The sequence below is a fragment of the Rhinopithecus roxellana genome, chromosome 17 (assembly GCF_007565055.1).
Source record: "Rhinopithecus roxellana isolate Shanxi Qingling chromosome 17, ASM756505v1, whole genome shotgun sequence".
Classification (NCBI taxonomy): Eukaryota; Metazoa; Chordata; class Mammalia; order Primates; family Cercopithecidae; genus Rhinopithecus; species Rhinopithecus roxellana.
The window spans coordinates 43488053-43502530 of NC_044565.1; the positions used below are offsets into that span (position 1 = coordinate 43488053).

The following is a 14478-nucleotide window of genomic DNA, read 5'->3' on the forward strand; positions in this document are numbered from 1 at the left end:
ACTACATAAACAGATAATATAGCCATTATTTTTTCTTCTTGATGGTCTCTTTATCTCATTTTTCTGTGACTGAGATTTGCTTCTTTACCAGCTGCATTCATTATTTCCTTAAGGCCTCTATCCATGTGCCAATATCAACAGATCATTTATAAATTTAACTCCATCTTTCAGGATTTAACAGGTTATCACAGTCAGAAGGAACTTAAAAGTGCTCCACCCGAAAAAAAAAATACTTATTTTTTTACAGGAATGCTTTATTATAGTCAATCTACATTAAACTAGTTAATTTCAGAAGATTTATCTTGCTCAAAAGCTTTCTGCTAGAATAGACATTCTGATTATTCTGGAAGACTATACAATTTTTTCTTCCTCTTTTCATCACACAGCAACATTTACCGGTTAGCTATACAGGTTTGTTTTGTTTTCTTCTCCCTTTTCTTTGTCTTGTGTGGGATTTTTTTTTTTTTTTTTTTTTTTTTTTTGGTCAGTTTTACTACTTTTTCTTCTACTATCCTCCTAATACTGTGTAGGATAAAAGGTTTACATAACTAATTCTCCATTCTCAATTATAATACTCACATTTGATACTGGAGATGTAAGATAGAACTGTAACACATGATTTTTTAACAGAAATAAGACCAAGCATAATGAACAGCTTTTCTTTACATTCTCCAGAATTTGAAATTAATAATCCCATATCCCAGTAAGTGCTCAAGAACATGTATTTAATGTAGTAACTTGCATTTGTTCATTCTTTTCCTTGTTAAATATATATACACCAAATAAAAAAGTATTCTAGTATAAAATCTTGCATTGCAATAGCTAATATCTCTTCTCTATTATAAATACCCCAAGGTTTACCGCTACATGAAGTGTTCTAACTTCTTCATGAAATCACCCGTGAGTATGTAATAAATCATTACTACTATATAATATCTTGAAATAACTAATTTTAGTTATTTAAAAATAATTTTTCAAAACCTAGACTTTTATTATAAATAAAATATATTGGTATCTGAAACAAATTCTGTAAAGGGATATGTTCTTTAACACGATCCTATTTTTCTTATTTTCTGTTTGTTTTACTTTTTAAAAGACCTAGTCTTGTAAGCAGTGTATCTTTAAATTATTATCCAATGGAAAAAAATATGGTCAAGAATCATTCAATATTTATAAAGGTATCCATTTTTATGTGGTGCTTATTAAAATCATATCATAGGGATTTAAACAGGTCTGTTTGGATCTTCCTGTTACTTATTTGACTCAAAACAAATGTATAAAATGTATAAAACTAGATAAATGTATTCAGTTTTGCAAAGGCATGAAAATCCAACAAATCTTTCTCATCAGATTGCATGAACTATTAGATGACTATTCGTACTTTTTTCCATAAAAATATTGTTTGAGGTATGGTACATTTTTAATGTAATTTTTCCAGTGCCTAACATTAGGTTTACTATAAATATCAGATGTTCTTTCACAGATTTTGAGATCTTAATAATATCAAAAACATATCACTGATGCTCTATGCCTTGAGTTGTCAATCTGAATGAAAATGACACCATTATTAGCATCATCACTAACAGATTTCTTAAATTAGCTGCCAATACTATCAATTACATATTTTGCTGTTACTTTAGAAATGAGCTTGTCATAAGCATGCCATTTGCCACTGTTTTATCTGGCTAACAATAAATTCAAGTGTTCTTTGACAAGGGACATCAGCAGGGCAGGGACTGGAGCTCAAATATAGAAGAGACATTTTTAAAATTGTGGCTTGAAGGTAATTTACGTATCCTCTTTAGGCCTCAATGTCTTCCTTAGTTAAGTTGCTGAGAGGACTCAATGAAATAATTCATGCAATGCACTTAACACAGAGCTTGGCACACACTAAGTGAAAGATTTTAGTAGTTGATAATAAAGATGATAATTTCCTAAAAAAAGAATTCAAAAACTAGTCCCAGCATTTATCAGATACTACAGACACATTTGACACATCTGCTACTCTTTACCAGACTCTTCTTTCATTCTTTTTTACTTTCCTGTGTTCTATGTTCATGACCTCATCAGTGAGGCTTTGGTAACATTATCTCTAAGAGGTTCATTAGGTGGCACTCAGAATACCTGAAATGGAAGCTATGTTCTCTATGCGCCTCTTTCACACATGTTGAAGCTTCTGATTGCTCTTGCTTGAAATAAATTTGCGGGAAGCTGCCTTTACTCCACACTAAGCATTGGAGAGAGAAAAATGGCCAGTGTCTCTGGGGAATAATTAACAAAAGACAGTTTGTTTCATCTTCATGATAAAATACAGCATCCCTATTAAAAGGCAAATTCATCATTTCCAAAAGTTAAATAGAATGACACTTTTAAAGTAATTCCAGCTGATTAAATTTAGGGCTTTGAAAAAAAAATTAATTCATGAATATACTCTGAATCTTTCATTTGATTTTAAAATGTATAAATGTTCATTTAACTTTGAGCCCTTGACTCTCAGTGTTCTATTCTGAGCTAGTCAAACAAGTGGTAGCAGGCATGCTGGGCTCAATAATACTGCCTCTCATATTTAAATACTCTATTTCACTTGGATTGCAAATTAAAGACAGTCTCCTGAATGCTGACACATTTTCAATGATTGATTTTGCAAAACGTGTTGATTTTTCCTACACTGTTTTGCCTCTCTGTGTGTCAACTTTGGCCTTCTTTTCTTGCTCCTTTGCAGCACTGCTGTCTCTTTGAAGACATTGTCTGCCTGATATAAAAAAAAAAAAATGTACATTAAACCTCATGACTAATTATGTGGATAGAAAATTCCCAATCTCAAACATAAAATACCCCTGCCCAGAAACCATAACAAAAGCTTCTGACTATGTACAAAACCCTTAATCAAACCTTTCACAGACTTGGATTAAAAGAAATCCCAATAATTTATTTTCTGTAAACGCTGTGTTTACATTCTTTGAAAAGTTGATTTCTTATGCATGTTACATGCCTGTAAGGCAATCCATTTAATAGTAAACACCATGCTTTTCCCCACAAAAGTTTACACTTGCTATTAGGTCTACTTCAATTAAATACTACTCAGAAGAACTGTTTTATTAGAAAGAGAAAACTGATTTGTCTTAACACAATGTCCACTTTTTAGTCTCCTCTTCATACTATGCATTAACAGAGTAGACTCTTCACAATAAATTCTACAATCTATGGATTAAGTACACAGCTTCTTTGTATTTTAAAAATATACTTGAAAAGAAAATAAACACATACTTTTTGCCCTTCAAATTCCCCATAAGATATAAAAGAATTTCTCTAAATCTGAAAGTACAGTGCCTTACACACAGGTCACATATAGGATAGAACATGGAATTTTTTGTTTCAGACAACCTATTTGCTGGGAAAATCATAATAGAACAGTTCTGGAGTTAATTTAACAAATCATTTTTTAAGAACTGTAACATGCAAGGCCATATTAAGCACTGTGAGTGACTGCCTATAAGCAGTTTATAATGTAGTGTCTGTGTGCACACATGTTGGGGGAAACAGGTTAAAAAGAACATACAAAATAGTGACCGTCTGAAATGATGAGGTGAGCATCATGTGAAAGCACACCACGGGAACAAAGAAAGAGAGAAGTTATGAATACTCCCCAGCGTGCCTCTTTAGCATGTCGGAATTTCCATAAAGCCTACCAGTCACCATTTGTTTCCACAACCAGTCCTAGCAGCACACCTTCCTTGCTTCCAGTCTACCAAGTCTAGGTACTCTGCTGTTTGGCTGTTGCTTGCCTTTTTGTTAGACCAACTCTCCTCTACCTCTAGTTGTACATCTCCCACCATTACCAAGTACAATAAAAGCATCACATGCCACCACTTTCTCACTACTTTGGGAAGCCCTGAAATGACTACCAGTGTACCAATTAACCAGTCCAACCCTGGAGATAAAATGATAGTTGCTTAAAAATGTGTTCCAGAATGGGAAGATGAGAGGAGGTGGGGTGAGAGTAGCCACATTAGTTACTCTTCAGAAATAGCCACACTACCTAAGCAGACCAGGTTGGATTAAGGTCTGCACATGAGCCAAAGCTGAGAATTCATTGCCTTTGTTGGCTCATGTCACTTCTTTAATTAATGTCACTTTCTCTGGTTTAATATCAGAGCAAGTGACAAGAGTGCTTCTGGATGAATTGTGTTTTCCGAGGACTGTATGGCACACTCTCCTGCAGTCTGACAGAGGGACGTGCCAGTTTTACTTGGCAGTTACAATGCACCAGCTTTAGTTTTAGTAGTTTAATTTGTGGCAGTTATATGTTTTGAATACGTTGAAGTATTCACAACGGTCTCATGGAATCTGTTCCATAGATAAAGTTTACACAGTGAAAAAGCAAAAGCAACGGCTATAAGGCGATTAGGAAAAGCTTCTCTTGGCCACAGCTGGTCTTACAGGCATTCCTGTAAATTTTAGAGTATTTAGAAGATATGATTAAAGTGATCAGAAGGAAGAGTGCCCTCTTTCAGGGGGTGGGGGAGGGGAGTTCTGTAGTGGGTGTGAGACAATCAGAAGGAAATATGATGTTTAGAACTCAATTTTATGCAAAATCCATTATTCAAGAAGCAAAGTTTATATACATGATAGACATGCAATGAAATAAATGTAAAAATAGAAAGTTTTGTTACTTATGCATTAAGTTGGTTCTAACATTTTGGTTAACTAAGTTTTTATTGATAGAAAACTCTGAAGATTTTCTGCATTGAGTAGAAAGGACTAAACTTTTTCCTTTGGTTTATTAAAAATCTTTCTGTTTCAGGATGACATTTTTTGAAGGTCTTTTATTTGGAGTTTTCTCTTCATCTCTTTTATACAATTTTGTGAAGCTTCATCAGCTCATAGTGAAAAGAGCTGCCTGCCACCGAGGAGTTCTTCTAAACTTTGCTTGCCCTTTCTAAATTTAGGGTTCTTTACTGCAGCAGGTTGAAGATCTGGCTTTGATTGCACCTGGCTCTGCTGGAGAATAGAAATATTCATCTCCACTGAATGCATGCTGCTTAAGTGCTGGAGGCACTTGCAGGAGAGTAACTCTCATTGGAAACTTCATTACAATACTTTCTCTTCCCTACGTGAAGTAGTAATTCTCATTCACCAAAGATAGGATTTTGCCTGACACAGCCACAGGGGCTGCTGTTTGACTTTCAAAATTAATCAACTTCTAAGCTGGAGTAGAAATGGCATGTCCTTTAACCTTAAGCACAAAAAGCTCTCAACAGACTGTAGTTTTTATATCCCTGGATGGGAATTTGGGCCCCTGATACTTAAACTTGATTCACATACTGGGTTTCTGGCATGCTTTTGCCCATACCCATCTGCTAGCCTGGCACTGTGCCCATTCAGAAGGTGTGATGCCAGTTTCAATAGGGCATAGGTGCCAATCAAAGATGGGTTTGGAGGGGCAGCATGCAGAACGCAGCAAAAGTCAGTTCTTCTGCCAGAAGATCCTCCTGTTATCATATAATGCCAATGAAGGGCCACATGCTTCATTGCTTGGGATCACATTGCATCTGTAGATGTTTCTGGCCTTCAATGGATGTCTTTCTACAGAATATTTCCCTCAAGTATTACTTGATCGAAGATGTTAAAGAAAAGATAAATCCACTTGGCTAACAAAAGGCCATGCTTTTAAAAGAGACAAGGGAAGTCCTCAACAATTATCTTGAAATAATTGCTGAGTTTTCTATCTTTTCTCCTTAAAATATTTTTTCATGGAGCATACAATAGTGTGTTCAGGAATAACTCAGTCCATGTGATGGAGCTATCAGGGAGGAACATTCTAAAGAAATACTAATTGCAAAATCAAGTATCTAAGCAGTATAAAAACCATAAGTGCCTTTAAGTGTAGATGATTAACAAATTTTCATCATCCAAGTAGCTAATTTCTAATGAGCTCTCTCATTTAGAGGTTTAAAGTTTCTTAATTTTCTTCTCATTTATCTGATACAGATATTCCTGGGTCTTAAAAGAAGAAACACACCTCATACTATTTATTCCTCTTCTCCCTTATCTAAAGAAAAAAAAAAAAACCTAAAACACTTCAGAAGCAGAAGTCTATCCATATTTCATAAGGAAGCCAGAAGCTCTCAAAAGCTGAGAATTCTTTTATTGTGTGGCAATAGAGGTGAGCTCATTTCAGGAAGAAGAAATTTCCCCATAGCAATAGGCTTCAAATTAAAAAAAACCTTGACCACTGTAAACAGTTACAAGATAGTAACAGATGCAGTGGAAGAGATATAATATATAAATGCACTGAAGGACAGAGTATTTTATAAATCTTCCCTTAAGGCAAAAGAATTTGACAGTAAAATGTTGAAAATGAAGAAGAATCATAATATGAAATATGCTTAAAAAATGGATATTTAAAAAAAATGAAAAAGTCAAGTCTTATAAGTCTCCATTTTAATGCAAGGAACCCAAACTTTCTAAACACCTAGATTTCTTAACTGATAGATAATTGGGTACTGCTATCTCTTTGAAAACTCAAAATTTAAATATAAACAAAATTAAAATACATCTTGCAGAGACTTTTATTTCTTGTCTGTCAGTCCAACAAACATATTAAATTTACAAAATTTCAAGTGATCCCTTCCTCATTTTGAGTTTATATTACCTATTATTTACACCTTCTGGAAACTAATTTATCATAAATACTATAGTTTCTAGTACAAATTTTTCTCATTTTCACATTTATTCAATTCTTTTCTTCACTCCCACAGTATCATTTGCAAAATTGCCTAATAACAATTGCAGTGGCACCACAATGTTGCACTGCGTCAAATAAGGCTATTTATCTCAAAGCTCTCTCTATAAAACACTACCAAAATAACATTTAATAACGTAATATGTAATGAAGGAATATGTATTCCAACACATTACTTTGTTGCTAGCATTATCATTGTACTCTTCTAAACTTTATTCTGCATACCTTAAAATCAATCTATTACAGCTCACTATAAAGAGAGTAAAAAATTATTTTATGAAGAAGTAAAACAAATTCTATGTATGTGGTTTATATTTACTTGTTTTAAATATGTGTTTCCTTATCAGTAAAATAAATGAGTTAAACTTTGATAATTTTTAAAAACCTACCCCCAACAAAAGATTCCTTCTATGTTTCTAAAGGACAAAATTAGGCTAATCGGACAGCATGATCCAAAAATGTCTGGCAGTCACTTTAATGAAATTTAAACATCTGTCCATGGATAAATGATCTGATTTTTAGGCTTCACCACAGTTAACTTTAGTTATAAAAATGTGTTACTCTTTATAAAAGCTTTGAGATAATATCTAAAAGATATTGCTACTGATGCCTTGTCAATAAAGCATATGCACATTTTTTAGATGATGTCATGATAGTTGCCTTGTCTCAACTTTCCTGGTGACTAAGGATACTCATCTGTAGGAGTAGACCGAAGTTAAGAGTGACATCTATAATTATGGAAGAAAACAAAGCAAACTAGCTTGTGTGGGTTAAGTACTCCAATCTCAGTCTCAATTTCTCAGGCAAATAACTGTTGAACATCTATTCTGTGCTTGACACTCCAAAGATGCTAAATGGTCATCACCGTGCCCACCTTCAAGAAACTAAAACTTCTACAGATAAATCATATCTTTTACTTATATAATCAGCCTTCAAAAGAATGTGGCTAAAGTTTATCCTATAATTCTGTTATTCTCAGTTTTGAATAATTTCTAAAACCAATAGCTTTCATATCTGAGGCAGATAAAATACAACTTACATGAGAACTTTTCACTACTATAGCAAATTTTAGGGGGAGCTTTTTTCAGTAAAATGTCATAAAGTCTTCTGTTGACATTCTCTATGTTCTCAGTTTTACCACATTGGTAGTTAAATCCACCCAAATTCATAGAATAAATAGAAAATCCACCCTTCCAATGGAGTTCTTTGTCATCATCTTAACTATGGCAGCAAGACAGTCTCACTCTGTCACCTAAACTAGAAGGCAGTGGTGCGATCTTGGCTCACTACAACCTCCTCCTCCCAGGTTCAGGCAATTCTCACGCCACAGTCTCCTGAGTAGCTGGGACTACAGGCACACATTACCACAACCAGCTAATTTTTTGTATTTTAGTAGAGATGGGGTTTCACCAAGTTGCCCAGGCTGGAGCATAGGCAATCCACCTGCCTGGGCCTTCCAAAGTGCTAGGATTACAGGCATGAGCCACTGAGCCTGGCCCCACTACGGCACCAGTATTAAGAATGGGAATGCCTAAGGAAATAAATAAATAAATTACATTTATTAAATGCTTACCAAGTTCCTTAAAAAAAAACATTTAATTCTCCTCACAATTATTATTATCACAATTATGCAGAGTAGAAACAAAGAACCCAAAGGATTAAGTAACTAGATGAATAAGTGGCTTCATCAGGTCAGGATTCAGGTCAGATAAGCCTAACGCCAAAACCTCTGCTATTATTTATGCAATTCTCCCTTAATTTACTTAGTTCTACGTTATACCTAGCATTATAATTAAATTCTAACCCTCAGTTTTCTCTCCTTCCTGAAGTTTAAAAAACTTTTTCACTTATTTGATACTAAAATGACAGCAATTTTTCCATCCCCAAACCAGCTTCCTTTCTTCTTTTTTCCTCCCCTTCTCTTTTCATATTCAAAGAAAGAACTTTGACTTTGTTCTTGTATTCAGACTTCTTTTCACTCTATTTCTATTAATGTTAGAGGCACATTATTTCTCCAAGTCAAGAGTAAATACCAAACTTCTCTGTCCCTTCCCCTTAACTGTAAGATGCTGATTACCGAAAGGCCCTGGCTACTGATGTCAAAGCTAGAGGACAGTTGTCCATGCACAATGAGCTAGACAGAGCGGCTAGTTTCTTCTCAGCCTTAGGCAGTAAATGCTGATCAAGTGCCTGCTGAAAGGCAGTATCTGGAAAGAATATCTGAAATGAATGTAGCTGGACACAAAGGTATTCAGGAAAATTTGAATTTTACTGCTTCCTCTTTTCATTTATATAGAGGAAGTGATGAGAACCACGGTAAAATGCAAAAACATGATGTAATTTCATATTGATTTGTTTGTATAGCTTTGAAAGTAGTAAAAACTAAGTTTAGTGAAGTTAAACTGATTCTACGATTCATTAGCATCACTTTTAATCGAACAGTTACAACATTTGGAACACACATCTTTATTACAAAATCTGAAGTATCAGAGCCTTTTTTCTGAAAATAGCTAAATATTTCTTTAAAGTCCTTCCTCAGTGGTGTGCACTTGCTAATCTTCCTAGGGTCCAGGTTCTAAAGTTCAGATACTAGAGAATGTTCCATTACATACTGAACCCTGAAATATATTATAAAACAAATAGTATTATTTTAGTAATAAAAAAATAAGTAGGCTGGGTGCAGTGGCTCACGTCTGTAATCCCAGCACTTCGGGAGGCCGAGGTGGGTGGATCACCTGAGGTCAGGAGTTCAAGACCAGCCTGGCTAATATGGCAAAACCCCATTTCTACTAAAAATACAAAAATTAGCCGGGCATGGTGGCAAGTGCCTTTACTCCCAGCTACTTGGGAGGTTGAGGCATGAGAATTGCACGAACCTAGGAGGTAGAGATTGCAGTGGTCTGAGATTAAGTCACTGCACTCCAGTCTGGGCCACAGAGTGAGATTCCGTCTCAAAAAAAAAAAAAAAAAAGTAAAAATACGTGACACTGTACTTAGACTGAAAGAAGCCAAGATTTTTCGGCATTTGAATAGGGACAAGTAAGTTACATGCCTATGCAAGTATATTCCCTTATCATAACAGTAATAATAGTGACTATGTGTACACATAGATACATACAGATATACAGACATACACTAATTAATCTTAAATATTGATTTGAATTTAAATACATATAATATTTACATTTCAAAAACAGAAAAGAGGTAAGATCAACATAGTCAATGCTTTTCTCTAGTTCTTTGAAATTACTCAAATAATACAAACATTAGAAAACCAAAAGTGATAAGCTATGGAATCCAAGCCTATAGCTCAGCCACATCAGAAATAATTTATTCAACACTATATCTCGACCTTCAGTCAAGACAGTATACTAGAGATCTTAACGCTTTGCTGTAAAACAGAATTCACTAAGTTCAAGTTTCAAACAATACTCAGTCTTCCATAGTCTTTATATGCACTATTCTATACAGTAGCCACATGTAGTTACTGAGCACCTGAGCCACATGTGGTAATTGGGCTCTTGAGACTAGACAAACCTTAGATTTTGAAGACTTTCATTTAAAAAAGTAAAATATTTCATTTGTTTATGTTAAGAGCATATTGAAATAGTATTTTTGATATACTGGATTAAACATTATTAAAATAATTTCACCTGTTTCTTTTGACGTATTTTAATGCGGCTCCTAGAAAATTTTAAACTACATATGTAGCTTGTATTACATTTCTATTGAACAGTGTTGACTATGTCACTCAATCTAGCACTTAATAATCACAGAATTTTTCCAAGCAATTTCAAGCAAGTTCAAACCCTTTAAATGGGGTAATTATCCTTTACTTGGCCCATACAATTTTTTGTGCTGGTCTTGTCTTTCCAACTAGATTAGACACTGAAGTATTTAATAAGCAGCTACTTATTGACCAAATTTCATTCATTCATTCAAAACTACAATCTTAGTTTTATCAGAAGAGGATCTTTATGTTTCAGGATCCATGAAGCATATTTTTCTGGAAATATTTCATGAGAACCCAAGATTCTCTCAAAAGAGGTATTTTATCAACTCCTTAAACTCCTGTGGAAATAGATGTGATCTCAGTCAGTACATTTAGGAGAATTTATCCTTGAGGGTATATTTTTAAAAATCATTAATATTTTCCTTATTTTATTCATCAATCTTTTAATGGATATCCCTTCCTCAACACAGATTTAAGATAGCCTTGAATGATCCATTAAAGTTCACTGTAATTTTTAAATGCTTAAATGCAATGTAAAGGCCTACCCAGCCCATGGTTCCTTACTGTACCACAGATCACAGAAAATAATTTTGAGTGTTTATTTTTTCAATTATCCCAAGAATGGCACATCCCTAGGACCACTCCAGATGCACGAGAAGTTAATGCATTCCATAGAATAGATGCCTTAAGTTTTATCTATGAATTCTCCAGTAGAGCCCAGTTAAGAAATGACTAGACCTTTGCTTAGCCTAAATATTAATGATTAAGATTCACAGAAAGTGTTTTTATCTATACAGTTGTGGTTTCTCATCTGAAAAAAGCACGTTTCTAAGAGAACAAGCTCTCAAAAAAAAGAAAGTTAGCATTTTGTCTGGCAGATTGTATAATTATGCTCTAAAAAGACTTCTAAGAGTTATTTAGAAAAACACGGACAACAAGGAGTGGGTCAGTGATGTCTTGAACCTAGACACTGTACTATATTATTACTTAATCAAGTACAATCATGATTTTTAATAAAGTACACATATGAATTCCATATTTCCATTCTTAAAATGTCACTAAGTAATCACAGCTACAGTCACAGATATAATAATCATTGGTAATTTAAGGTTTTACTTTACCTAAATATATCAATCCGAATCCTCCAGAGCCAATCTTCTTGCCCAGTACCCACTGATTGCCTTCCATATCATCCAGAACCTTGCCTTCTGGAAGTGGAATAGGAAGTTTGTATTTTTCATTTCTTTTTGGTGGCATCACTTCTGTTGGCAGAAGGGGTGAGATAAATGGGTAAAAATAAAAACAAATAAAACTCTTTAGAGTTAAAATACATTTCCCAAAATGTCTTCAATGGGGAACTTTCCCAGGTCCCTAGAAATTAGGATTCTAAAGTTAATTCAGTTTGGAAAAGCCCACACATTATATTCAAATTAGAAATTCACATACATTACAATATTGAGATCTAAGAGATACGGATATTTTAAAAAAACAGAAGCAAATTAATCAACTTTCATTTAATACAACACTTCCAAAATTAATTTCCGGGGTCTATAGCACATATTAACAGTGCAGGATACACCTTAAGCAACAAGAAATTAACAATTTCCAATGAAAAAATAAAATAAATTTCATATACATAGAAATACCGCTTTCATTGAGAATGTAAAATGTTAAAAGTGAGGTCTTCAGTCACTAGGAAAGAACACAGAACTGGATTGGGAAGACACAGACAATGGCAATGGGCATCATCACCATCAAGCAAAGCATGTGACACCTAGTAGGTACGCAGTAAACATTTCTTAAATGAGCCAGGGATTTTCATGGATATGTAATCTAGCAGAACACTAGGCCATCGGGTAGTTCCCGGGCCGCCAAAACATTCTCAGCATTTTGTCTTCTTACCCTCTCTCAGTTCATCACAGTGTAAATAGTCCTGCCTTAGAGATTACTGCTGTGCCACCAACAAAAGCATAATCTCCATAGCACAGCCATGCAACTTTAATCAACTAATTATAATTGTATATAGGTTAGCAAATTTCTCAATGGGAAATTCTGAGTTAAAAGAGAAAATTTCTTAGGGGAAAAAATATATATGCCTGAAAATAATTTAAATGTGAAGGTTAACCGTGATCCTCTAAGTATTTCTTAAGAATTTTTTAAAACTATTAAGAGTTTCTGACATGAAAGCTAATTATAAACATATACACGTGAAGTTTTCTAATATAATCTTCCTATCTTTCATAAGAGCCTGTTTTTCCTCCTTAACTGCTTTTTTACTTAGCAGCATCATCCCAGGTAGAGTCGCTGCGTGTATCTTTAACAATATTCACCTGTCCTCCTCCTGATAGGCACAGAAGGGAAGCTGGGAATTTGGATGGTGAACCATGCCTAGAGCATTGATTGTAGCATAAAGTAGGAAAAGTTTTGTGGAGGTTTCCTTTGACCAGTACATTACAGATGCTGGTGCCTATTACAGATTTACTGATTTAAAACTTAAAGTCTCCGAAGTGTAAAACTACTGATTAAGGCACAAATTCTAAATAATTATAAAGAGGATAAACATATTTTGGGGCAAGGCAGTGGCTTCAGGGCTTGAGGCGGTAAAGGAGACCCTAACTACGAAATGCACATCCTGGAGGCGGGTCCCTACTTCATCTGCTCCGGGAAACGACAGGCTCCTCTCAGGACCAGTCCCTGTCAGGGGTGTCCCTTTGGCTTCTGGGTACCTTCCCAAGGCTAAGATGAAGTCCTCAACACGAGTTTCCGGGCAAACTGATACCCAGAGGTTAACATGAGCCAGGGCTGACCTCCAACCCCGCCGCGGCCCCTGACCCTGCGGGAGGAAACGAGAGCAGCGCGGCCCAGCCGCCTGGTCCGTCCGCCCTTAGCGTGCCGGGGAGCCATGACCAGCCCCGCGCCCCAACCATGGCGCAGCGAACTAACTTCCCGCCCCAAGTTCTCTCTGCACCGGCAAAGAGAAACGCCACCCTCTTTTCCACTGACACCTCGGACCCCGCTTTTGGCAAACGCGAGTAGAAGGTGACGCCTGGTTCTCACCCCCAGAGGGGAAAAAGGAACCAAACGCGGAAGCAGAGACCAAGCCCGGGGCGTGACTGAGGCGCAGCCCAGAGTCCCCGGCGTCTCACTCCGACTGCAGCTCTTTCCCGGGAGGGGCCGCGGCTCGGGCAGTGCAAGCGGAGAGCGGAGCGCGGAGGTGCTGCACCCCAACCAAGACCCCAGAGCAAGAGACTGACCGGCCTCAGGGTCCCTCGCCGCCTGGCCGCGCGCACCGCCTCCTGCCTGCCGCTCGGGACCAGGCGGAGTCCCCGGGCCTACAATCCCGCGGGTAGGCGGGCCCAGCATCCGAGCCGGCCCTCCTTAGGGCCTTCTTAACTTCTCACTAGCTGTCTCGGCCTCGCAGTGCAGCAGCCCGCGGAGCCTGGCATAGGCCGCAGCCGGTTCTTTTCAGCGGCCTGTCCACGCCCCGGAGACGCCCAGGGGAAGGAGAGGGCGCGGCTACAAATGTTATTACCTCCACCCTGGCCGGCTAGCGTCTGGACGAAGAGCCGCCGCCAGACCAGTTTGGTACGAAATAAGCACGACATGAATTTGTGTAGGAGGAGTGTTAGGTCTCCTGTACCACAGCCTGAGTACCACGAGCTTCCAAATGGCCAGTACTTACCGATCTCTCGCCGAGCAACTAGTGGTACTAGCGAAGACTCCAGTTAGGAGGGCCTGTATGTAACTTACCGCGTTTAAATTCTCAAAGGCATATTGGTTCAGGACCTATTTCTGCCATTAATCGTTGGATAATTTTAACACCGTAATTACTTAACAAACTTCAGATTTTTTTTGTCTGTGAAATGAAAATAACCAGAGTTATTAGATTATAAGGATATTGGTTATAAGATTATGATAATAAAGTGAGGACTTTATTAAAGCAGTTTTCTAATACGTAAAGACCCATATCAGCCAGGCGCCGTGGCTCACGCCTGTATCC

The 14478-nt window shown here is 36.7% G+C and overlaps 1 protein-coding gene across 2 annotated transcripts in view; it reads right to left on the reverse strand.

The window, feature by feature from the left end:
* The window catches only part of VRK2 (VRK serine/threonine kinase 2), a 105366-nt gene extending 91373 nt beyond the window's left edge, over window positions 1–13993 (reverse strand). For both annotated transcript variants that reach the window (XR_004054278.1, XM_010377648.2), the window contains exons 1-2: window positions 13733–13993; window positions 11600–11740 (exon numbers count right to left, since the gene is read on the reverse strand). Coding sequence is in view for 1 of the 2 variants with exons in the window: in XM_010377648.2 (XP_010375950.2) it covers window positions 11600–11740; window positions 13733–13841 (250 nt within the window). In the remaining variant the exon portion in view is untranslated. The remainder of the gene's footprint in view (window positions 1–11599; window positions 11741–13732) is intronic.
* Between the last annotated feature and the right edge of the window lie 485 nt (window positions 13994–14478).